This window comes from Sceloporus occidentalis, unplaced genomic scaffold (assembly GCF_023333645.1).
Source record: "Sceloporus occidentalis isolate IW3139 unplaced genomic scaffold, rSceOcc1.0.p SCAF_28, whole genome shotgun sequence".
Classification (NCBI taxonomy): Eukaryota; Metazoa; Chordata; class Lepidosauria; order Squamata; family Phrynosomatidae; genus Sceloporus; species Sceloporus occidentalis.
The window spans coordinates 6385099-6412464 of NW_028317008.1; the positions used below are offsets into that span (position 1 = coordinate 6385099).

A 27366-nucleotide genomic window follows, 5' to 3' on the forward strand; every position below is an offset into this window, starting at 1 on the left:
TCTGCCCAGTGATGAGCACTTTTGAGAAATCTAAGTAGTTTGTTTAGTATCCAGTCGGTCTGCAGGTGAGTTTATGAGATGAAACAGTTACAAAACTCTACTAACCATTGCGAAAGCCAAACTGGGTGAGTTTCTTTTGAACAAGGGCCAGTGTAATGTACAGTTAAATTGAAGAGATCCCCATAGTGTCATCCCTTTAGTTAATGATAAACCTGCATGGTGCATAGTTTAAATGAACCCTTCTCCAGAAGTCATTTGCTAGGTTTGGACTGTTGTGAAGTTGATGAGTTGAAATGTTTTGTTGTACTGCAGCTTACTTCAATCGGGTGATTTAGAGATACATAGATTGTAAACTATCAAGAGCAGTGCTTCCTTCTTGTTCTGCACCAGTATGTCTTAACATGTGTTATTTTCAATTTTAATGTCACTGTCAAATATTTTCACTGTCCTCTTTCGTAATGGAATCTGCCAGCGCTATATAACTGAATGCAATGTAACACGTTTCTGAGAAAAGTGCACATGCAAATTGACATTACCTAGTGTTGATGGAGTAGGAGCTCTTTGGCATCTAAAATTGTGTTTGTGCTGTATCCTCAAAGAGGCTGAGCTGTGGAATCCCAAAATATCACTTTAGTGACATATCAACACAGCTGCAGTGCATAGCTTGTGTTCCTTTTGTTTGTTTTGTTGGGATGGTGGCAGAATGATCAAAATCCTTGGTACATGGTAGCTCACTGGGCAATCTCCTTAAACCCCTTTTATGCTGTGGAGAATTGTTCCGACCCGGCACTCAGTAGACCAGACAGTGGACACGGAGGTAGCCGCTGGAGACAACGACCAGGGACGTACTCTAAGCAAGCCACGGACATTGAGAGGCAAAGATAATTGAGAAAAACTCTGAAATGTTTAATTCTCATAGATCCATAAAGCTCTTTAGTTTTGTAAATTCTGGGGCAGTCAGTACTCAATATTATATAAATTAAAATTATTTTGTGGGTAGAGAATACTGGCTTAGTATGCACAAATTATTAAATTAGATGTACTGCCATTTCTGTACTTAAAAAGAAAAAAGATGGCAATGTTTTCTCTTATAGATAACTGTATCAATTGAATCTAGCGTACTAACCTTCAGCATTATTTCCTGAATTCTTATGTCTGCCACTGCTTACTGACCTTCAGTGTCAGTAGCTTTTTTTTCATTGTTGCAGAATATGGAATGAATTGGTAGTTATTGTGTAACAGAATACATTATCAGAAATGATCTATTTTGTAGAGAACATATCTTCTCTTTTCATTCATTATGCAATAGATAGCGGTTACCTGCAGAAGAACTACCTTGGATACATTAAGATATATGATAATCTACAAAATGTGTTTTAGATTTGATTTAGGGAGTGACAGCCCAGCCACAAAGTGTTACCCATGCACACTCACAGAGAGCTGAGTGCAGAACCACATAGCACATACAATCTTGCTTGTCCTCTGTAGCATCACACACTCCAAACCGACCCTAGAAGCAACATCAGCACAAGCACTGTCCGTCAGGAACTTTATGAAATGGGTTTCCGTGGCCGAGCAGCTGAAGATCATTAAGTGCAATGGCAAGTGTCGGTGGGAATAGTGTAACGCACACCACTTTATACTATTCCAGTCTGCTCTTGGCATTGCAGTGCTGGAGCAGTGGAAACATGTTCCCTGCAGTGATCACACTTCTCCATCTGAAGTCTGATGAATTAATTAGGGTTTTGCCAGGAGTTACCTACCTCAATGGATAATGTCTGCTATAAAATTTGGTGGAGGAGGGATAGTGGTCTTTCTGTTTTTCATGGTTTGGGCTAGATCCTAAGTTTCAGTATAGGGTAATGTTAATGCACTAGGATTCAAAGACATTTTAGACAATTGTATGCTTCAGACTTTGTGGCACTTTGTTCCAGCATGACTGTGCCCCTGTGTACAATGCAAAGTCCATAAAGACATGGTTTGATGAGTTTGTTGTTGAGGAACTCAAGTGGCCCACACTGTCCCTTGACCTCAACCCCATCAAAAACCCTTTGGGGTGAACTGGAACAGAGATTGTGAGCCAGGCCTTCTCGCCAAAACATCAGTGCCTGCCCTCACAAATGGACAGAAACACTTCAAAATCTTGTGGAAAGCCTTCCCATAAGAGTGGAATCTGTTAGCGCTGCCAAGGGGCTCCAACTACATATAAATGCCCATGGTTTCGGAGTGCCTTTTTTCTAAATTTAGAATTTTTGTACTGGTGTGTATGGATTCCATGGTAATTTTTCTCTTTCCCCTAAGGCTAGATATCCTTTATGAGCTTACAAATAAATCATCTATTTGTTTGTTTAGATGCTTATTTTAAGAACACATAGCTGGTCTGTTTTGGAAGCCACTTCCTACAGAGCACAGCTTAAAACACAAATAAAATATTACTGTTTGTGCGTTCTCATGACAGTCTGCTCTTATTTTTCCATTACCTTCACCCGTCTACATATATATATAATCTCCTGAAATGTTGTAGGTCTTGTTTTGGGGCTGTAGATAAACTATTTACTAATAAAAATTTGTCTGGTTGATCTGCATGATAGTTGACATTCCCAGGGCCGGCCCGACAACGGAGCCGAGTGGGGCAACCGCTCCAGGCAGCACTTTTGAAGGGGCGGCACTTTGCCGCCCCAAGCCCTTTTTTTTTTTTTTTAAAGCGAAAGAGAGAGAAAGGGGCGCCGAGTGGTTTTCGCTTACCAAGCTGTCAGTACCCGCTCGGCGCCCCTCTCTCTCTCCTCTGCGGCGAGTCTCCCTGTTCGGTCTCGGTGCCGGCTTGTAATGCTGAGTGCCGGAAGATTTCGAGACCGAACAGGGAGACTCGCCGCAGGACTGCTGCAAGGTAAGTACAAGGGGGGGGGCGGAGGGAGAGGAAGGGTAGATAAGGGGGGGGGGGGGCGGCAGGGACAGAGGGAGAGGAAGGGTAGATAAGGGGGGAGGGATGGAGGGAGAGGAAGGGTAGATAAGGGGAGGGGGGGGGCGGCATTTTAAAATTTGCCCCAGGCGGCATTTTGCCTTGGGCCGGCCCTGAACATTCCTAACAATGTTTTTTTCTGTAAAAGAAAATCATTGTTCTCTTTCAGTTTATATTGGCAAAAGTTTAAAGGGAATTGTTTAAACATCTTGCATGGGTATTCCTTCGTTCTGTTTCCTTAGTGTAATTAGCGTGCAGTAAATCCATTGTTCTCTGTAGCTGTGTATCACCTTTCCTAGCCAGACTTTAGACACTAAGGTGCGGTACTAACTTGAGTTGATGTCAGACACACCATAAGTGAAGTCAGAGTATTGTTGCAAATATATTTGTCACAATATATGGGTTACTTAAGCTTGACAGTTGCAGAAATATCTATGCAATTATGTTGCATGCCACATCACTTGTGTCACACTCCATGCCATGTTCTGATCTCTAAGAGGTTGTGATATGTGTGTGTGTGTGTATGTATTATATAAACACTCTGGCTTATCCTGGACCAGCTGTCTTCACTTTCTTATATGTAAACTAGGGAGCCAGTGAAGCCAAGGAATCAAAATGTGATAAATGTTGTGTCCTTACATTGATGGTGATTTCACTACTGTGATAAATAAATCTATGTTGGGCCAACCACAGTATCACATCACATCAGATTCAAAAAGTGCTTTTGAGATCCATGTGATAGTCTTAAGACTAATCATGTATCAACTAAGAAAAAAACATTGTTCCCATTATAGCATCTGTTTGCCAGTCTTATTATGAATATATTCTTGGCTTTTCTTTTTAGAGATTTATATTGAACGCAGATATATAATGGTGTTTACAGATGAAAATGAGCAATATATGGATTAGAAACATAATTTCTGTCTGCCAGAGTGAGCAGTCATGTTAGCTTCCTGTCCTTAGGATCTGCATGATTACTCCTCTCTATAATTGCTTAGTTTAGTTGCCGGGTTCAGGCGGTGTTTGTAAGGAGTGGGTAAGAATGAGGGAGAGATTAGATTCAGTTAGTTCTTCTTTTTTTCCTTCAGACACTTAGGTAACCATTCAAACTCTATCCAAAATGTTACACTGATTGACGAGCGTAAATCACCACATTCCGACAGTTTTATTAAAAGTAGTTATGGTAAAAGATGTGACAATTCCTCTTTAAAACTGTTATGAGAATAAAGGTCTGAAATATTCAATATTATAAAGTCATGTTACCTTATTATTTGGACAATATTACATTGGTGTTAAAATATTGTGGTTCATATATAAAATAATGTAAACATGCACAGATGGAGATATGTTTGTTTGTTTTCTAGGTTCCAGAATATCCTGTAAAGATATGTGAGTATATACAATTTTTATTACCCTTATATTTTTATTTATGCACAGTTAATGTTAATCATCCAACCTGACACTTTGAACAATGAAAGTACCGTATTTGCTCGATTATAAGACGAGGTTTTTTCAGAGCAAATGCTCTGAAAAATACCCCTCGTCTTATAATCGGGGTCGTCTTATAATCAGACCTCAAATAGGTCTGACTATGAGACGACTAAGATCCAAATCCCCCGCAGCTGCAGGGGACCTGGATCCTCCTGTCTCCCCCCCCCCACTTACCGGTGCTTCTGAGTCCCTGGTGTGCAGCCGGGGCAGTGTGTAGATGTCTAGGGGAGTCAGAAGCATCGGTAACTTCTGGAGGCAGAGTGCTCTGTGAAATGCCTTTTAACCCCCTTAATGCCACTCTGCCTCCAGAAATGCCTTAAACCTCCCTATATGCCACTCTGCCCCATAATATCCCTTTTAACCCCCTTAATGCCAGAGTGGCATATAGGGGTATAAGGCATTTCTGGAGGCAGAGTGGCATTAAGGGGGTTAAAAGGCATTTTGGGGGTCAAAAGGCATATCATGGGACACAGTGGCATATAGGGTTAAAAGGCATATCACAGGGCACAGTGGCATATAGGGGTATAAGGCATTTCTGGGGCAGATGTGCATAAATCATAGCTTTTATTAAAAAAAATAGTTTACATGAATTAGCATTTACTGGTAAAACTTTTTTCCTATAGGGTTGTCTTATATAAAGGCTTTTTCTTTTTTTCCTAAATTAATATTCAGATTTGGGGGGTCGTCTTACAATCAGTCTTATAATCGAACAAATATGGTATATAGTCAGCAGGACTTCATTAGCATAGCCATAAAGTATCAACACTTATCTTGAAACAATTTCTCATTGAGATACGTTCTAAAACCAGAAAGAGAGAAACACCACTGAAAGTTGTGCCTAATCCCTTTTAATGCAGCCTTGGATGGTTTTCTGCAGTTTGGTTCATGTGCAAAAATTCAAGAAATAATTCAACCTGGTTAGTTGGATCCTGTTGATTAGTGGTAGCCAAAAACGAGCTGCTCTGCTTGGAAAACTGACCGTGTTAACATTCAGCCGCTTCAAATTAAAAATAAGCTTTTTTGAAAATATCACAACATTAGAAGTATAAAAACAGCCTTTCAGTTACCAGCAGTTTATGCAAAGCAATGTAGAGGAAAAGACTAGATAATCAAAAGGTTAACTGTCCCTGGTGTAGCATTAAAAAAGAAAATCTCTAAATAGTCTGAGAGGGATATGACAGGCGACCTGCTTTCCTACTTGGATTGTATTGGAGAAAAACAGCAGATGGTCAATTCATCTTGTGGTCGTGAAAAGTAAACAAGCCTAATGACTTAATGTGAGGGCAATAATGCTTATAACTGCGCAGACAGATATCGGGAGTACTACAGGGTCTAAATAGACTCCTAAATTGTTTAAATGAGCAGCGGTAGCCTGTTTCCAAGGAGGCTAGCTATGTTGTAAATAAGATGTACCTATAACATCAGCTATTTTAATTGTAAAGGGAAACTTACACCATTTTAAATGACAACCTTCGCATTAAAATTAGTTTTCAAAAACATTGTTGTGGTTTCTGTTTCAAAATGGCTCTAGTTCTTAGATAATACAATATTTTTGACTAATGCCATTTGTATGTATTCTAGCTTTGTTACCCTAGCCCAATCTACTAGACAAACTCTGTGACTCCTTATCATACTGGTAAAAAAATTTAAAAAGGCTTAGTGTTAATCACCTAAATCAGCAGGACTTCATTCGTTTTGCCATAAGGAATCGGCTCAGTGTGGTGTTTGAGTAGGGAAAGTCACCCAAAATATCACATGACTGGCAGCAATGGCAGCCCTCAGGGCTACAGATGAAGTAAGCTTATTGGAACAAAATGAGATAAAAATATGTGAGAGGAGGCACTCAAGAAAGAAAAACAATAGTAAAGCACATATAGATGATAAGTATATGGTGCACCCCACGCCGAGCTTGTCCCTAACAATGCAGTTGATTATGTAGGAGGTGCACTTGGTAAAAGCAATCTCATATGTAACCACGCATACTAGATATTGATAAATAGAAAAGTATTAAATTCGATTCAGTGAAAACATGGGGGTACAGATAAAAAGCACTTGCATAGCGATAAATAACCATGCCAGAGCTGCGAACAGTGAAAAGCGAGATCCCCAACATTTTGACAGGTAGCCTTTGTCGGGGATGATCTACCTGGTGTGGTGTAGTGGCCCTACTATGTGGAAACAGTATGCGTGTTCCGGAAACAGAAAAAACAAGATAACGGCGGCCAGTCAAATGCATCATGCTTCGTCATCTCATGACGTTGCTACTCCATGTGTTCCACATGTGAATTAGAACGCATATGTAATTGGAACGATATGGAATATCGACTGCTGGCCGCCATACTGTTGAGGATCTCACCTTTTGCTGTCCGCTACTCTGGCACAGTTATTTATCACTATGTGCCACCATGCTCTTTTCACTGAATTGATACTATAGGTAATAAAATAATTTGGTATTTGGTTTACTGAGTGCACCTCCTACATTATCTATAACAGAACGAGATAAAACCAGGTTATTGTCACTCTTAACATACATCACTATATTTAAGGCTCAAAGAAAATGGTTTTCCCATGAGACTTTACATTTAATATAACAGTAATGCTATAAGAATAGTTCAGACCAAATGGAGTTTGTGATGATTAATGGCAGGTAGAAAACCAAAATGATTGTGAATGGCTGACAGATATCATATTTGTTTTAATTTGGCTGCTTTGTACTGGTTGACTTTGCTAGATTAAATTGTAATAATTAATAAATGTTTTTGCATTTCAGACAAGAAGATTCCAAAAGTGAAGAGGCGAAACGAAGGTATGTAGAAGGTCCTAAAACAATTTAGGGTAATGAACATAAAACTACGAACTTGTTTGGTTGTGGTGACTACATTAGTGATTGCTGAGCCTGGGTGAGTTGGATATTTTATATTAAAATTGATTGTATTGTGTATGTAATGTTTCCTACTCAATTTCTTGATTTGGTATTTTGGCCCTGTGGTCTCGCTATTAGTGTTTTCTATGTAAGTAGTGCTTACCATAGTGTTGCGTTTGCAAATGAATGTTGTCAACTGTCTCCATGTGTGTATTTGTATTCTAATTGTGTATATATTTTTCACGCCGCTTAGGAATTATGGTGGAGTGTATGTGGGTCTTCCATCTGATATTGCATCTGGTGTAGGTGCTAGTTCGAAAGATGGCAAAAAAGGTAAGCTGTTTTTAGCAGTCTCTGTGAGCAGGGAGATTTATTCAGTAAACTAAGGACTATATGGCATGAAACATCCTTTGGGAAAAATTCCAGCACATTTCTAGCCATTTTTTCCAGTGCCCTGGACGTTTGTGTGGGAACCAGTTTGTTGCTGCCCCAGACCCCCCCCCCCAGTAATGTTACTAGTGAAATACTCAGTATTGTATACTGCTAAAAATATATATTTCGTGAATCCCTTTTTGCTTGGAGATGCTTAACTTTTCTGCAGTTGCAAAAATGCGTATAAATTGTAGGCATATGAGCCGATTCCTAAAGTACAACAAGCACCAAGTCCATAGTACCAAACAAGATATGTCTTTTGTTTTCTTTTTCCATCTCTTCATAAGATTAATGGAATGGGAATGGGAATGGACATGGTGCCACTGGGTCTTTTTAATGTAGCATTATGCTGTAATACTGGCTTTAAGCACTAAGCAGTGAAAGCCATGTCTGCTTGTAACAGACCTCTTTAAATGTTTGCAGATACTGTTCAATCCTGTATTCAGAGGAAGGAGTAGAATCATTCCAGCCAGACCCAAGGAAACTAAACTAAACACACACAGTATTATGGTGCAAAACTGTACAAGGACATATATATATGGCTTTTCAAACTAGCTGACGCGCCGTGTCATTCTCTTCAAAATTCCCGCCAAAACGAGTTGTCTTGCCAAGGAAACTATGGATGACTGAAGGGAAATGTGTATTTCTGCTTTTCTTACGTCACCACTAAAGATGACCATAAGCAGGTGATTATTGGTGAGGTCCTGAATGCTGATCTAAAGGGGGTAAATACTGAACAGCCATATCATAACACGGAGTACATAATACTACTACTCTAACAATGATTAGACAAGCAAAAGTCTCTTGTGAGTTGTAAACTGCACAACCATTTGTACTGTTGAAGACCAAAAGGTGTCCTTCGTCCATTTTTATTTACTGGGAGTTATCAGCATGAGAAAAGCAGAAAGTTTGAACCAGGCCATAACCATGTATCTGGATACAGGAAAGTATTACTGACGATGAACAATAAACTTCCACCATATTTCCCATAATAGGAAATAGAGCCCCTAAAGCAATGTTACAACTTTCATATTCATATCCAAAAGTAAACTGAGCTCTTTAACAATTGTGTCGACTTGTGGTACGTCTGAAGGGAGATAGGGGAGATGGAAACAAAGCGTTGATTCACTTAAAAGCTTTCATTACCACAGACACATTACTGCTGAGTTTTTTGTTTTTAACCCCTTAATGTATGGGCTCACAATGTATTGTTTTAATGGGTTTAAGGACAACCCATTGTCCTTAAGGGGTTAATAGGATCCATCAATATTATTAGTATCTGATTCACATATTAGTGTAATGAAAGTGAATACGAGCTGCACTGTGACAACCCTTAACGTCCATTGCCGGGTCAGGCACGTCATGCAAAACGGTCACTTAACGACCTATGACGTGCCTGAGACGTCATAAGACAAACGGTGTCGATGTCGAGGCATCCAGCAACACCGAGATCGGCATGGTGGGCCATGTCTGGCCCCTCCCCGGGGCGTCAACATCCGCCATATTGTATGGCAGCGGACGCCCGTTTTAAAAGCGTTTAGGAGGCGATCAACGATCACCTCCTAATCTTCAATGGTGTCGCTGGAATGCCTCGATCAGGAGATCTTACCCCAGGGCGGGCTGTGACCGCTCCGGAGAGCGGTCACAGCCGCAGCTGCACGCAGTCTTCGCCATCTGCAAGATGGCGGCGACCCGGGAAAAAAAAAAAAAATTGAAAAAGTTCGCTAGACTGTCTCCAGACCCTCTAGAGAACTCTGGCTCCACTTGCAGGTTGAATACAGGTACTGCATTCAACCATACAAGTCAATGGAGCCCAGCTTTCTAATCACTGTGATTGGTAAAATATTAAAAAAAAAAAAAAAAAAAAAAAAAGCTTAAAAAAAACATGGTAACATTTAAATATTATTATGCTTTAGAGGAACTATCCAGTTCCAGCAAAATGTAAAAAAAAAAAAAGTCCAAAAAGAGTAAAATAAATAAAATGAAAAAATAAAGTTTATTATGAGCAAGTGCTAGAATTAGCGCTGTATCTTCCCAAAAATCCTGACGTGGAAAAATTTAAATAAAAGCATTTCAAATACCCAAGGGGTGTCTAATTTAAAAAAATGAATGGTTTTATGGGGTAAATTGGAGTGGCCGGGCTCAAAGATAGGGCATAGGCACAGACTGACCGAAATGGGGGGAAAAAAAAAAAAACGCACTTCCAAACACCAGACAAACCCATACATGTGGGGTATGACTGAACTCGGGAGATGTTCCTGAACACATATTAGGGTGTTGTTTGATAGTGACGTATACCTGGAGCTATACATTTATACCCAAAGTACAATTTGTGTGAAAAAAAAAATAAAAAAAATACTAAGTGTGGCAAAGGCTGGTGGTAGAATCTGATGCATGGAAAGGGTTAAATACTACCATTTTAAGTACCTTGGGGTGTCTAGTTTTCAAAAATATATGGTTTTATGAGGTAAATTGTAGTGGCCAGGCTCAAAGATAGGGCATAGGCACAAACTGACCAAAATAGGGAAAAAAAAGCGCACTTCCCAAATGTGGCCTTTTAACCCCAAACAGCAGTCAAACCCATGCATGGGGGGTATGACTGTACTCGGGAGATGTTGCTGAACACATATTGGGGTGTTGTTTGAAAGTGATGTATACCAGGAGCTGTAAATCCATACCTGAAGAGCAATTTTTGCGATAAAAACCACAAAATAAATTACTACCGCAAAGTTTGACAAAGACTGGTGGTAGAATTAGTGCATGGAAAGAGTTAAAATTCTAGCATTTGAAATACCTTGGGGTGTCTAGTTTTCCAAAAATATGATTTGATGGGGTAAACTGCGTTGGCCGGCTTCAAAGATACCCGAAATGGCACATGGGGGGAAGAATTACCAGATTTGGAAAAAATGGTTTTGAAATAGCAAAACGCTACCTGTACTTAATGCTCCATAACGTGCAGAAAAAAGCAAAAAAACATTGGGTATTTCTAAACTCAGGACAAATAGTAGAATATATTTAGTAGGTTTTTTCATTAGCTTTTTTGGATGAGTAAAAGATTTTTGGGGTAAAAGTCAGAAAATGTGGGTTTTTTTTAAATTTTTCATCATATTTTATTTTTTTTATGGGAAATTAGATATGATTAAAACAATGGTATCTGAAGAAAGCCCTTGTCCTGAAAAAAACAACATATAATTTGTGTGGGTTCACTAAATGAGTGAAGAGAAAATTACATCTAAACACGAACACCGCAAAAGTGTTAAAACAGCCTCGGTCCCAATGGTACAAAAGGTAAAACACAGCCTGGTCCTTAAGGGGTTAATATTGCAAATAGGTGTAAAAAAAACAAAACATAAATATAGTGTGCGAGACATGCAGTAAGTACACTTATTTTAGCGTCCCACCCGCAAACACGATACACCACATAGGAAAAAAACGTATATCTGAGCAAAAACCATAAAATTTAGATATGCTCACTACAGGGCTCCACTCACTTAACAGCGTACCTCTAAACACAAAAAAGTGTTGTTTTAAACAGTATTAAGAAAGTGTATGAATCGGGTCACTCACATGATTCTGAGCAGACACACTGCTCAGTTAATCAGTATATAGGAAGAGGTCATTACCACAATTAATATCCACCTAACTGGGCTCCGGCTTCCAACCTCATCGTGGTATAGTTCAACCAGGAATCATCCACACAAGCAGGAAGAAAAGGATGCTAACCTTCTTCAATTCCACAACTTTTTATTTCGTTAAAAATTACTAATATATTGGATTAAAATGTTTTCCAAAAAATATTACTTTTTGCATTACTTAGTGGTCATGCAGCTGCACACAGGCTACTGGTTTGTGGTCTAGCGCTGTTATCTTATCACAATCTACTACACATTGACTCCTAATCCCGCTGCCTCTGATAAACAATAGAATGGCTCAGTGTTACCGGACACACTGACTAATGAAAGTCTATGATGGGAACACACTTCATTGGAAAGGGAAAGTTAACCAATATTTCACATGCCTGATATTGTCAGCCTCTAAGTACACAGATATTGGAATAAAGGAAGCTAAAACTAGGTTTTGCCAATGCTAACCTACACGGCTGCATTTGGTACTGTATTTTATGCTTAAGGAAATATATTTTTTCCATGGGACTTTCGCTTTATATCCACATTGAATTGTTCTGTAGTCTTGTGCTTTCAACTTAAAATTGAGGTCAAACATTTTGCAAACTTTCCATAACTCCTTTATGGAAAGTATATCCAGATTCCACATTAATAATTATTAATTGCGTTATTGCTCTATTAGCTCTAGTACTGAGATTAAGCAGCATCTCAATTGTGATTTTTTTTTTTTAAATAATGTAATATAGGATAAATGCTGCTATACTAAGAATTTGTTTACATTTTAAAAACTTTTAGGTCATTTATCGGTATGTCATAGAATACCTTAATATGCTTCGATGGAGGGGGATTAAGACTGTTCCTTTTTTCCTTATATTCTTCGGCTATAGTTTGCAGCCCCTAAGCGATGGTACTAACGGCCCTGCAACATCTATCCTCAGGAGGCTGCTTTAGACCAAGTCCAATAAGCTCTGTCTGAGGGAGATGGATGCTTCTAGGTGAAATAAAGCATGGAGTAGGAATCTTGCAGCTTAGCCATATCCCTAAATTCACTGGCTTCAGCAAGTGTCTAGGGTGTTTTGTACAAGATCTAGCCCTGCTATACCTATTGCACCTGATTATATTGAATCATATGAAGATACATATAACTTTATAGGCAGTCTTTTATCGAGACTTGTGTTATTTCTGTCACAAAACCATTTCCAAAGACATTTAAATGCCCTGCAACAGATGCGCAAACAAACACCTCACTCCGCATGTGATATTCTCCCATCTCTGTGTGGAAAGTGTTGCAATTGTATGGTTTTCAAAATGTATATATCTTTACAGCAGTGTGTCCTTTTTGTCATAGCACCATGGTCAAATGATTGGATGTAGCTGTTAAGCTGGACCCATGTTTTGCAGGGGTTATCAAACAAGATCCTTAATGAATTGGCCATTTAACCTCCTTTACTGTATTTATTTTGTGTGTGCGAACACACAAACAAATAATTTGCCCTACAAACACAATAGGTGTAACTACAGGCAAGCATCTTGGATTCATCACTGCAAAGTATGATTTAGCCAAGGATTATCTGCAAACTACCTGAATAGCCTTGCACTACATGCAAATGTCCAGCAGGGGTCAGTGTTTTGTTCAGTGTACCAGTGGCAGCTCATACAATGTATATGATTGAAAAGAATATGTTTGGATGAACCTAGCATATGAATGCAGCGAGAGCGTGTGAATGCATGTTTTATAAACAGCAATTTAGTATAATAAATCTTTAAGTCTTGGCAGGTACGAGGCACCACAATTCCTTTAGTTGAGTATTCACAGGTTAATAAACCAAAATTAAGTTAAAAAGCGGACTCTTATGCGGAGTTGGGTTACAATTGCTATAACTTACATAACCTAAACATTAAAAGTGCACCCCTTCCATAGCAATAAGGGGATGAGAACTTTAGTTCCGGAGCTGTTCCACTATTTATGGACACCGCTTTCTTAGACATGTGTAGTCTAACCGTAACACGTGAGGATGGTAACGCGGGTGGTTTTTGTACTATCAGTAGCAGTTTGAAAGGACTCCGATAGGCGCCTAGTTTCATACTGTAGCAGGTGAGGAACTAGGTACCCTTAACGAGCCATTTTTATTAGTGGATTCCACGCTTCCAGTTCCACAGCCCATGAGAACTTGCAAAACAACTTGCAAGTTTAGGAAAAGCTATCTCGGAAACTTCTAAATGAGCTGCCCCTGAGACTCTTGACATATTAACCCTTTAATAGCCCATCCCGCTGGTTCTATGTAGTAACTGGCCAAAGTTGTTAAGCAAATGACTAATTCCAGTCTCACGTTAACCTTGACTTTCCATTATTCAAAGATTCACTTATCTGAGTCACCTGCATTCATGCAGGGATATCAATCATGACAGACTGGTAGAAAAAACTCAGAGGCTCAGATTACTCAAGTCACAACATGCGGTGGACTGCAGTCAGTATAAAAGATATTTATCCATTTTTTTTTTTCTTTTTCTTCCAAATCAAGCATTACATGATGAAAACCACAAGCATAAAAAACACATCTCTAGGGAGTGAACTCCATACAAAGATTTGGTTGCGTAAATCTAGAGATCATTAAGGCGGAATCAATAGAGCGTTGGCTCTGCATTAGTTAACGTGCAGGTCTTTCGCCACCAGCATTTCGGTCACAGGGTGCATATAGGCTCTGTTTTTAAGGAAGGTGCTTACAGCTTCATCTCGTGCCTTATCAAAGTTGTAAAGATCACTGGAGAGGAAAAACACAAGGCAACAAGTACTGAGTGTGATGTTACCAACGGATGCTTCACTTCGCAACAGATCTATATTTTAGAAAGTTCTGTTTTCTAAATTATATGTTGCCCCTGCTAAAGGGTTAACAGAACAACAAACTACCAAAAACTAAAACCAATTGGCATGTTACCGGCAGTTATACCAGGCTTTACTTGTCCTTTTTAGGTGAAGTCACTTACCGATACAATGGTCGAGTAAACTTCATTCTCCCTTGTTCTGTTGCCATTTTGAGCGCCAATGGAATAACTTCCTCCCACTTCGCTCGAATACAGAGACGCAGCCACCTAAGCGATATAAAAGAACGATAGCCGTTATGCGATGGTGTATAAATGGAATATTTCACAGTTAAAACTCTTCTGCCTTCCTTGATATTAAGAAAAAAAAATTAAAACCTGATTTAATTAAATTCAAAATGTCAAAGTTACATTACTAGTAAGAGGACTAGATTTTAATGTTTCTCCCCTCTCAGATGCATTCAATAATGTAATGTGGGTTTTTTTTCTGCCACAAACCTGAATCTAATTTCGGAATTCTTTACTTCATTAAAGTTGTACACTTCTTGCATGCGCTTGACGTGAGAGACTGGAAGTGGTTCCTATAAACAAATATAAATAAGAAAATGTAAAACTTTTTTTAAACTAGTTAACAGCATATGATTACTATAGAACTATAATATTCACTTGTGGAATAGAATTTTGCAGTCTTGTGGTGCTTTCTAAACAGTAAACGGGCGCATGCATTTTCTTCATCTTTACTGGAACCCTTGATTAAGGATTATAATTCATCCCAAACAGACAATCATTAATTTTACCTGAAGTAGCAAGAGAGTTAGTAGCTCTATTCTCTGATGGGAAGAAATGTCTTTCAAATCCTCAGCACTGAAGGAGCTCAGGTCACATTCCTTAGCCTAGAAAGAGTTGGAAAATTTGTGTATAATTAGCGAGACAGACAGACAGACTTTAAACTGTTTCAAATACAATGACACTGCTTTTAGGATACACAATGGCAAATGTATGTTAAAGAAATTCTAACTTCTCTCATTATATCCGGAAGAATTGGTTTCATTTCCAGGTATGAATTTTTCATTTCAAGTTTGTGAATAGTGGAAACATTGCTTCACTTATACATTATTTTATGTAAACATGGAAGATGTTAATTAAAAACAGCCCTCTAAAGTGCACTGTAAGCCTGCAAGAGCAGGAACATCTTCTTTCTGTACCAGGAATGTTGCTTTCAGTTTATTTTTTTGTTTTTTTCCCATTGGCCCTCATATGTAATAACGCCATGGAACTCTTAATATGTGTAATAAAACACACATTATATACACACACATATGCACATACATACCCACACGCATCTGGCTTTATAACAAATAAATATGTAATATAATACATATGACATATGGCGTTAGTCAAGGGTAACATTTTTTATATAAAAAAAGGTCCTTACCTCAACCCATCTCTTGCTGAGAGCAATACAAGCATTTGCGAGAGTCATATCATACCTGATAGGAAAAAAAGAAAGTAGCAATCAGCACAACAATGAGCAAGAACTGTTTCACTGGCTGCTATAGTGAATGCTTACATTTCACTGCTCAATACATAACCCCCGGCATGTTGGCTGATCTAAACGCTCTATGGTAATTCGCACTAACGTTTATTAGCAATGTAAAAACACTGTGCCACAAGGGATCTTAAAATCTACCTGATGAAAAAGAAAGAATGCAGTGGAAGGAATGGGTTTCAAGCATAGATTTTGGTTTATCTTACTCTATGTAGATTTTATCAAACATGAATGTAAAAATAACTTTTGACAAGGCCATCAACATTGGCATTAATTAGGATATACTTTACTTCGTAATCCAAGTTTCTCTTCTGACTTGCCATTTCTCCTCTTATCTCTAATCAGCCCGTTGCCCAGTTATTACACTATTACTGTATTTCAAAAAGACTGCAATCAACCAGGTACATGTTCTCCCAAACAGAGCTCAATGTAACCCTGCAGCCTGCCACCCCACTAAGGAGGCCCAGGGGTGACCCTAAAGGTACACCTAAACTGTTCCTGTGACTGGGAATGATGGGTAGTTATTGGAAATTTGCCCTGTGTATTGAAACTAACAAGTTAAAGTTAGTAAGTGGAAGCTTTTAGGCACTTTAGATTATTTCTGCACAACACACTTACTTTGGCTGTACTGGTGGCATACCAGGAGTATTCATCCATCCATTCCAGTCCACTTTGTCAAGAATCTCTACCTATGTAAAGGAACACACAACATACATCCCAGTGACGTCAACAACAACAAAAAAAACATACTGGGCTAAAATTGAGTAACCATATGGTCAATGTAGTGACCTTGGATTAAGTTAAACACCCACCCAGGTTTGCTGTTATTACTGGCTGGTGCATTCCAGCCACAAGTTAAAGCAGACTAAATGCAGCTCCCCTACCTTGTCTTTGAAGTAGGAATACAAGAATTTCTTCCAATCCTCTGTAGTCACGGCCTTGTAGGCAAACACCTGGAGATAATTCTTCAGGAAACCCAGGAAAACAGCTTTGGATTGGAGGAGGAAATATAAGACACCTTAGTATAAGCAGATGTAATGCATTGTTCTTTCTAGTTATCTTTCCAGCAATATAGAACCTTAGGATTTTTGCACTTAGAACGCATCTCCACATAATATATACGATATAAATGTCTCTCAACATTCAGATTTCTCACTGCTGCATATTCCGTGGAATTCTCAATGTATCTAGACTGGAGATTAAGGCTCTTCTGAGCAGCTTAATATTCACATTCATACGCTTGAGTCTTAAAGCATTTTCTCGTGGCACTGCAAGATAACTAGAATTCAAGAAAGTATACAGCTATCCCAAGGAACAATTTGAAAAATGCAGACTAGATGAGCCAATTGGACACCATCTATAATAATAATAATAAAAAAAGTCCCAAATATTTCAGTCAACCAAAACCATGAAAGATAATAATCTTGAGAAAAGAGTGGGCTGATAAACATGTTACAAAAAAAAAATAAAAAAAAAATATATAACATGTATATTATGAACTCATCAGCACATACCGAAGCAAGGAGGCTTTAAAATAACATTGTGTCACAATTTCTACGTTCATATCTCATCCACACATGGGCATGTTGCACATTCTCACAGACCTGGCCCTCCCAGAAGCTGCTCTAGGTAAAACAGCAACGCAAAGCCTTTCTCATAAGGAACAGAGGAAAATGCTTCGTCGACATCCACTTCATGTAGATTGGGAACAAGATTTGTAAGTACATTACTGGCTCCGAATGTGTTCACCTGGGAAAAATAAAATATACAAAGCCTCCTTAGTACACAACAGGCATTCTACAGCATCTGAGAGTTTATATCTGCATCTGCTGTAGTTTATGGATAATATTAAGGACAGTTATTCATTACATTTTGGATATTTATATGAAATGTGTAAAATCTAAGACAATCAAGTTACATTCTCTACTACCGATGTCAAGGCCAGTCATCCTATATCAGGTCTTCGTTATGCTCATAAAAAACATACTCCAACCAGAGCAATTTAGCCTTTTGTGTATTTAAAAAAAAAAATAATTATTGACCGATTTGTCATTTATGCATGACAAGATGATCATATACCTCAAGGTGATATTAAGTCTACCCCCCACTGAAGACAACTTTTACCGTATTTGCTCGATTATAAGATGACCCCCCAAAATATGAATATTAATTTATGAAAAAAAGAAAAAGCCTGAATATAAGACGACCCTATAGGAAAAAAGTTACCAGTAAATGTTAATTCATGTAAGCTATGTGAACAATTTTTATTTAATAAAAGCTATGATTGAGAAATATATTTTGTTTTTATTTTTTTTTATTTTTTTCAACCTGCCCCCCCCAGTTATGCACCCCTGGCTTGCCACTCTGCCCCAGAAATGCCTTATACCCCTTATATGCCACTGTGTCCCATAATATGCCTTTTAACCCCCTATATGCCACTGTGCCCCATGATATGCCTTTTGACCCCCTATGTGCCACTCTGCCTCCAGAATTGCCTTATACCCCTATATGCCACTCTGGCATTTAGGGGGTTAAAAGGCATATTATGGGTCAGAGTGGCATATAGGGAGGTATAAGGCATTTCAGGAGGCAGAGTGGCATTAAGGGGGTTAAAAGGCATTTCACAGACCACTCTGCCTACAGAAATGCCTTATGCCCCCATTTAACACTCCCTTCCCCTCCCTCCTCCAAACTTACCAGAGCTCCTGAGTCCACGGTGGGTAGTCCGGGCAGCGTGTAGAGCTCTACGCGATTCAGGTACACAACTTCCGCTGCAGCCGGGAGGAGGTGCGTTTAGCAGCAGGGGTTGTCTGCGTCCATCACGCAGACCTTCCCCGGCTGTCAGAGATCACGGGGAACTCTGATCTCTGACAGCCGGGGCCGGACTAAGCACCGGGGACTCTATAGTACTGGTAAGTGTGTGTGTGTGGGGGGGGGGGGTCAGGAGGATCCAGGTCCCCTGCATTGCTGCGGGGGATCTGGATCTTAGTCTCATAGTCAGACTTAGTTGAGGTCTGATTATAAGACGAACCCGATTATAAGACGAGGGGTATTTTTCAGAGTATTTGCTGAAGAAAAACCTCGTCTTATAATCGAGCAAATACGGTACTTTTATGTTACCAACATAATTTTGGAACATAGTGAATGCAGATTAACACATCAGTTGCATAGAATGACTAAAATACTTGGTAAGCTCTACAGGGCAGGGAACACTTTCCACATTAACTCCCACCTATTGTACTTATTAAATGACTAAACTGTAAAGCATATAGTACATCTGTGTCATACATATAATATAAATATGATAAATAACCATACTGATTGAGAGGCGCTTTGATAGAACATTAAAGACCTACAGAGTTTTGCAATTCTTTCCATCCACCCAAAGCCTTGAACTGGCGGAACTCTTCCCCATAAAGGAGTCCATCAATTCTGCGTTCCAAATAGACGGTATGTCCTTCATTTAACCTGAAAATCAGAACACCGAGGATAAGCACTGCTCTTATGCCTTAGGAAGGTACCTTATACTATGCATTTCAGTCTTAAGCAAGGACCTGAGGGTACTTTAGGGACACAGTTGTCTTTTGTCCATCTTCTGCAGAGAAGGCAGTACAGGAGCTTTTGCTTTCTAAACAATTCTGAAAACCTCCCTCAAAGACCTGAGTAACCAATTTAACCCAAAAAATATTTACTGGCGCTCATGCCATCGATTTAGGAATGGAGAGAAGATTTATCCCTGCTATGCACCTCCTAAATCCACCTATTACCCAAAAGCCAATCTGATAAAATAATCAACTGGGGAAAGAATAACGACACATACCAAAAATTTTCCCAAGTTCTGTTTGTAACCAAATTTCCTGTCCAGCTGTGTGAAATTTCATGTGCAATAACCTTTAAAATAGCAAAATTGAAAAGTTAAACGCACTTCTGGCAACATCTTATATAATGTGAAGGTCAAAAAAATACAAATAAAAAAAGGGGGAAGGAGACAGATGTAGAAAGAGAGAAGATAAAGAGGAGACTGGATGGGAAAAGATCATACACTCACTGTGCACTACATTTTGTCAAATAAAAGTAGATGATATAACCTTAAGGAGGTTCCCCTAACAGAATAAAAAGGGGCATATATTCATTTACAATAGTTGACCGCTACATGCTGGTTACCATAATGCATAACATATTCGAGTAAAAAGGTATGAATAATAAACACTTACACTTGCTAGAGAGCGATCACCAGCCTGTACAAACAAAGAAATATTTTGTTTAAAACCAAGCCAACCGAACGTAATAGAAAATTTAGGTTCCCCCTGGCCAAAACTTATACAGCCCATCCCAGAACACCGTTACATGCAGCACCCCCTGCCCCTATCAGTTGGCACCCTAGCTATGGCCGAGTACTACCGAACCGAGCTGTTCAAGTGACTAATGTGCACTCGAAAAGTGTAAGTGCACTCAAATTCTTGGTGTTCCTCACTTACCAGAACAGTTGGAGTGACAAAAGTGAGGCAAGGGTTCTCCATACCACCATAGGGGAACGAGGGAGGCAATATAAGCAGGTCATATCTTTCCCAAACATAAGGGCCAACCAGATCTTCTGCGTATTTCAACATTTTCTCAGTCTGTTCAAAACATGCAAGCATACAAAATATATCAAAGGATACACAGTTTACAGTGCAGATATGAATAATCAACAGCAACCCTACAGTAAATGGGCAACAGGAGTACTCACAGTTTTAAAGCGCTTCTCAAGAACATAAACGGTTACTGGGCTACAGGAAATCCTTACACTTATGATAATGTTCTCATAGTTCTTCTTAGGTTTTATATGTCTCCCCCTCCACCTTGAGCATTGGAAAAGGTAACACTAAAGCCTACCTCAGCAAATTCATACACAGAGGCCTCCAAAAGTTCCTTCTCTGTCCACACGGTCGTCCTTGGACCAACACTCCTGTACAAAAGAACTGCTCAATCACATTTTAGCAGCAATATTCACATTCTTAGAAGGCATTGTTCCGCCAGCTTGGCCATACAATGGACCAAAGCAGTAACCAAGGGGGCACAAAGCAACACCGCACACCACCAGGTTTTCCCTCAAATTAGACAGACTAGCCTCATGCAGCAAAAGCGAGACATCCCTGTTATTTAGGGCTCTATGAAAAATAAAGGAAAATACAAAAGGGCTGTTGCCTCTCACAGTCTAATGATGTTGACCGATGGTGGACTGCTTATTTACATGGAAGCAAGCGCACAATGTTTATGCATACGCAAAATTAAACACAAGGTAGTGGTAGTATTAGGATTGTAGAAACTAATAAATATTATTTAAAATATTTACTTCAATAAAATGCTTTTTTGTTTGTTTGTTTTTTTGTTTTTTGTTTTTTAGAGTCAACTCACCTGCCCTCCAATGCTCCAACAACCAGGGCAATCAGATAGCTGGGTATAGGGACCTGTGCAGGGATGAAAACCAATTGCCACCTTTTATTGTTAGCTGGCTTTAAAGCTTCATCCTGACTTTTCATCACAGATCAATACAGTATATTTTTATGTAAGAGGCTGGAAAATAAGGCCACCATGCCACTCTTGGAAAAGCATACCGGAAGACCTGTCCCAATAACGTCTAAGTATCTGCTCTAACAAATATAGCATGCGTATGCATCAGATAGAAAGTAATGGATTAAATCTACCCTATAGATCCCAGGTTTGTGGATATGGATGTAATCTATTTACAACACACAAATCTGATTTAGACCATGGGATTACTAAACAAGCAAAACCAAACAAACAAAATTGGATTGACATCATTACTACACTATATGCAATACAAACGGAAACAAAGACCGTTTCATATTTATCAAAGAAAAAAAAATTAAAACTGTTGAACTTGCTGTGAATGTTTTTTTGATTAATACATATTTCACACCATTGCCCTTATATTGTTTATTTTGTTAGTCTGCACAGATCTTACATTTTGTTTAAAACGATAAATCTTCCTGCTGTTGTCATCTGGATCTGGAATTTCTCCATCATGAAGAGCGCTCATTAACGCCACCAGCTCCTTAGGAACCGAAATCTAGCGGGGTGGTCAGACAAGTAAACATTACAACTTAAAAGGAAAACATAGAACGTTTATTTTATATAATAGGACTGTAGGTTGATTTGGGACATCACGCAATCCCTTTTGAAGAGCAAAGTGATTTCCCCCCCCCATTTTACCACTCCAATATCTTCAAGTTCTACTCAAACTTTCCATGAAGAGCAAATCTATTGCAGTGCCCACCTCAGCCCTGCTGCGACAGGTTTACTACTGGCTGGATCTGGGCATTGAGAATAAATAACATGCTCATGCTCAAACTCGATTCCCTGTTGTGGCCGGGATCAGTACTGGATCCTCTGTGCAGGGCCGGCCGAAGACTTAACGCCGCCTGGGGCGAAGTTTAAAATGCCGGGGGGGCGGCATTATCTACCCCCCCCCACCGGTACTTACCCTTAAACAGTCCTGCGGCGAGTCTCCCTGTGCTGCCACGGTGCCGGCTTGTAATGCTGAGCGCCGGAAATTCACGTCACTTCCGGCGCTCTGCATTACAAGCCGGCACAGAGACCAAACAGGGAAACTCGCCGCAGAGGAGAGAGAGAGGGGCGCCGAGCGGGTAAGCGAAAACCACTCGGTGCCCCTCTCTCTCTCTCTCTCTCCTCCGCTTCAAAAAAAATAAAAAAAAAAGTGCCGCCCCTTCTGAAGTGCCGCCTGGGGCAATTGCCCCAGTCGGCTCCATTGTAGGGCCGGCCCTGCCTCTGTGTACACATGTAAGCCTGTTAAGCAGGCCTGGGTGTTGGCACAGGGGAGATAGAAATTGGGTCTAAATAACACCTTTTACAGAAATGCTATGCAGCACTTTGGAATAAAGGACAACAACTTTTTATCATCCATTTTCCCCACGGAAAAGGGAAAAAAACAAGTTGACTGTTCCTTCTAAACAGTAGAAAAGCCTAATCCTCCATTATTCGTGTAGATTTTTTCCTGAATTTCAAATTTTCTGGAATATATGGCGTAAAGGTGCTATAAGTAATAGCTTGAGGAATTACCGGGTAATGTCACCATCGATCAGCGGTGTAGTCATTACCTGTAGGCATGTTAAAAACGTGCACTTACTGGATATTGCCCGGCTATCCATAGTCGCTACAAACCTGGCAGTAGTAGGTGAATTTCACCGATGGGGTATCTTGGCAGGGGATGATGGTTCTGCAGTGGGTAGCCTAAAAAAAAAATAAAAAAAAAAGTTTGATAAAAAAAAAGTCATGCAATTCATTTGAATTATGAATTAAAATGTGTGTTCTCAATTGCTTTGATGTTCTACATGTCATCTTCTAGGCATAAATAAATTAACATGAATCATGTTTTTTTTGGGGGAGCATCAGTATATGAGATAAGTCAGCTAGTATTACTCTAAGGTTCCTTTGCACATTCGCATAAACCCACAGAAGGTCTCAACTTGCGTTATGTGATGTAATTTACTCTTTACAACATTCCAAATTATATGCAAATAACAGCAGCGCAATTGGGCTACATCCATGGAGAGAGGAGTCTGTGTGTATAACGACCTATTGAGCCTTGGTGCTGCTGAGTTGTTACGTGTACAGAACAGTGTGTTTCTATATATCAAGCAACACATCTATAGGGGTTACGCTTCAGAAAGCAAAATAGAGTTTGTCACCTGGCATTGACTGAAGAGATAAGGATGAATCTTCCCTGCTGTCTGTTCTGGTTTAAGCCACTGGAGAGCTGATGACTTGGGAGAGGTTTCAGAGCTGATGTCCACAATGATCTCTTGACCCCTACATACATAAATAATAATTTAGAAGTATTCTAAAAAAACCATCCAAAAATCCCTGTTACACCTACAATGACCCAAGGGTCCCACCCTTGGTACACAAATTAACAAATTCTCAGTAATTGAAGTGTTGAACGTCTCATTAATGCAGCATCTACATTACTTTTTCCATCATTTTTGTCCTTGGTTTCCCTCTTGTGCTCTCTGCGTTCTTCTGGAAAACCAATGGAGGTGGCTGCAGTCAGTCTACCCCATGACTATGGTAGAATTTGGGAAGGTATACTTCTTTCTACCAATTAGTTGTTTTCTCTTCTAAGCCAGCCGATATACCAACACGCCTTAGTTACCTGGGTTTGTGCTCTGCTGGCATCTTCCTATAGCCAGGATTCTATCCGTTTCTGCCATGACTGCCCTTCTACTTTGCTTGTCTCACTGTGAAGCTTATAAAACATTGCTTTTATCTGGAAGTCTGTAATCCTGACCCAGTTATCCTTAGACCCCGTGCTTAGGGATTGACTACATAGTACGGCTGATCATGTCCTGGTGTCTAAGCCATCCACAGCGATGCCAGGAAAAAACTTGGCTCTGCCAACAGAGTACCCTTTGAGACGGGTTACTGCATTCATGCTAATGACACAGTGGTGAACAATCTAGCTTGACACATGATAACCATATGGCCCTTCATTTATAAAAATAATCATGCAGGAATGTGAAGCGCTAGATGCAAAATGCTAATTCTCCATATGAATTTCCACATTTAAAATAGGCCATTTGGTCAACATCTGCCTGCCCTGTGAATCAATCTGTAACTGCTTAATTTTAGTAAAACGCACGGGGACCATTTTGTAATTGAATCCATAATCCCAGTTTCAGTCTGTTAGGATGTATCTGCGTGACATGCTAGGTATATCTTTTATTCCTCTTCATATTTTGTGCCAAATAAATAGGAGTATCCACAGAACATTATTAAAGTGGCAACATTTCACATGGTTAAATAGCTCAAGGAGTGTAATCATTCAGTAGAACTAAGAGGGAAGTTCCCAATACAACTTTTGGTTTTATTAGGAACAACCAAAGAGCAGCACCTCTAATATAGAGAGAGAACACACAAACACACACAACTTTTCTGAATGGGTTATAAGACTTGTATTCTGTTAGAGTCGACTACCATCTGGTGTTATGGTTACCAGACCTTTTACTAATTAAATACAGCCCTCCGAGTTTTCGTCTAGAAGGTGTACATGGTAAACGCCAATTGTACTGCAGTAATCGCAAAGCGCACAGAGAAAATAAATTAGTATGAAAAGTTCAGAGCATTGCAGGCAGCCATGTCCCCATCAGCACTAACCAAGCAGTAGGCTTTGCACCAATACAAAGTCTGAGAACTTCATACTGCAATAATAATCGCGATAGGAAGTCTGCTAATTCATGATCCAATAACGAACGCTGAACTTTACCCTCTTGAAGTGTGCATTTTTAACAGATAACACTTTTCCCAAAGTACAGGGCAGGATGTAAAAAAATAAATAAATAAAAATGTAGAATTTAGTAGCCATCCTCCACTCCACCATGGGTTAGAAATCTTTATGGCTGGCAGCTTTAAACTGGCAGACATTAGCAAGTACTAAGTACCAGGGATAGATCAGAGAAACGTCAGAGATGCCTATGGCTTTTATAAGGTATATTGGATTTAGCAGAATAAATTGGATAGGAGCATTTAATATTTTATAAAGCCAAACAAACATATTATTTAGAAGAAAAACAATTAGGTGAATTATAATTCTGTTTACTTAAATAGGTGCTGAATATTCAATTTATCTAAAATACACATATTGCTGAAAATTGGGATTAAGCATCAGGATCTTCTCACGCCAGACACCAGCAGAATAGTCAAAACAAGACCAAAGGCCGATTAAGGTCCGAATCTCAGGGAGACCAGATGGCCAAATGGCTCTGATCTCCCACCGAGTTCTATGTTTATAGAGCTCATGTACTTGTGTACAACATACACCCCAAAGTGTAATAAAAAGGGGGGATGCGAGTACTAGGTTTTACAGCAGGTATAGGGGTGCACAGATCAAACAATTTCTGTGTCATTCCGAACAATCTAGGTTGTACCTTGTGAGGGGAAACGGGAGAGTTATTTCCAGAGGGGTTCCTTTAAACTTGTGACTTGTCCCAAGAGAATATTTTGCCTCTTGCCCATTCACTGAAACTTTCTTTATGGTCAGATCCTTGGTGTCAAAAATCTGGAGGAAAAAAAAAAAAATGATCATTATTCTCTCCCAAAATACTTTGTCGGGAAGTTTACAGTTCACAAGTTAATAAAATAAATAGTTTTGCTTTATATACTACAAGATAAAATGATTTTTCCATGCTGGTCAGCAAGTTCTACACCATTCATAAAGATGGCAGTACTTTCGAACACAGATTATCGATGCTGAAATATCTGTTTTACTGACAAAGATGGGATGAGAATCTTTGCACTATAAATTCATGATACTTAAGACATCCTGGCACAATATTATTTCTAAGAGACCGGAGTTGCAGTATCACGAACGTACAGAAATGATTAGCTGTCAACCGAGGTGTAAACTTAAACTGAATTTGTAATCCAAGTTGTCCTTGCAAAAGATCAGATTTCAAAACTGCTAAGTACGGTCTCCTCGGTCAAACACAGAACCACGATAGCAAAGCCTGTTTATTGGAGCGTAATCACTTCTTCTTTAAAGGCGATGTTCCACTTATTGTGCTGAATTAAGCAATTTGCTCAGATGAGCCTTTATAATGCACAACTATCCTGCTTTAGTGAATAGACCCCTTTGTGTGCATAAAGTTATAAGAACTACATGCCATTCATTTTATCTCAGTGGAACATCACCTTTACTTGGAAGCATTTGTCTTGCGCATTGACTCAAAGGGATGTAACGGTAAAGTGAATGTTACAAAACTTAAATAAAGAAAGATTAAAATAAGCCTATCAGAGTATTTATCATAGTTCATTTTACTAACTCTTGAACAAACCAATGTTATGAAATCTCAACAAAAAATATTTTGATCCCATGGTAACTCAACTACTTGGCTTCCTACTCATACATTATACAGACAAATATGTGCCTTGGGCAATCACGACCACATGCAGCTTAGTCTTGCCTAATGAAAACATTTTTTGTTCCAAATTAGAAGAGCTGCCATGCCCTGTCCAATAGCAGCTAGTGTTTTATTGCAAAAAAAGAAGACAGATTAAAACACAGTTCATTTATCACTACATATATTTGCAATCAATGATGCTGCACATTATTTCAGGTCAACATTTCAAGTGCCCAGTCTCTGCCCAAAGGCAGCCCGGCTGTAGCCGGTGCACCGGTCCCTGCCCAAAGGCAGCCAGGCTGTAGCCAGTGCCCGGGCCCTACCCAAAGGCAGCCAGGCTGTAGCCGGTGCCCCGGTCTGGGCCCAATAGCAGCCAATGCCTGGCCCCTGGCCAATAGCAGCCAGGCTTGTGTCCAGCTCCTGCCCAAGGGAAGCCAGTCTGCAGCCGATGCCCGGTCCCTGCCCAGCACTCAGGAAGCAGCCCTCTCCCATGTCACCGTACCAGCTGGCTCAGGGAGTCGTGCAGCCCCCGCACGGTCAGTGAGCTGGAGGCTCGGATCACCCGACATCCGAAATCCACGCAGAGTTTGAGGTTGATGTGTCTGGTGATGAACTGATCCGCGGAGGCGAACGAGCTGGGATCGGCCATTGCTACGAGGAGATCGCTGCCCGGTGAGCGCTGAACACAGAATCAGACCGTGACAGCCGAG

At 39.7% G+C, this 27366-nt stretch overlaps 1 protein-coding gene across 1 annotated transcript; it reads right to left on the minus strand.

Moving 5' to 3' along the window:
• Positions 1-14012: 14012 nt before the first annotated feature.
• On the minus strand, positions 14013-27311 carry LOC149299749 (leukotriene A-4 hydrolase). The gene is made up of 19 exons (XM_089486131.1): positions 27159-27311; positions 25685-25815; positions 23450-23570; positions 22923-22991; positions 21706-21810; positions 21135-21187; positions 20613-20685; positions 20216-20356; positions 19952-19975; positions 19558-19628; positions 19094-19205; positions 17342-17486; positions 16622-16725; positions 16356-16426; positions 15624-15678; positions 14986-15081; positions 14687-14769; positions 14354-14458; positions 14013-14130 (listed from the first exon to the last, which is right to left on the minus strand). The coding sequence occupies exons 1-19, from the start codon at positions 27303-27305 to the stop codon at positions 14013-14015; spliced, it is 1824 nt and encodes a 607-aa protein (XP_089342257.1). The 5' UTR covers positions 27306-27311.
• Positions 27312-27366: the final 55 nt, after the last annotated feature.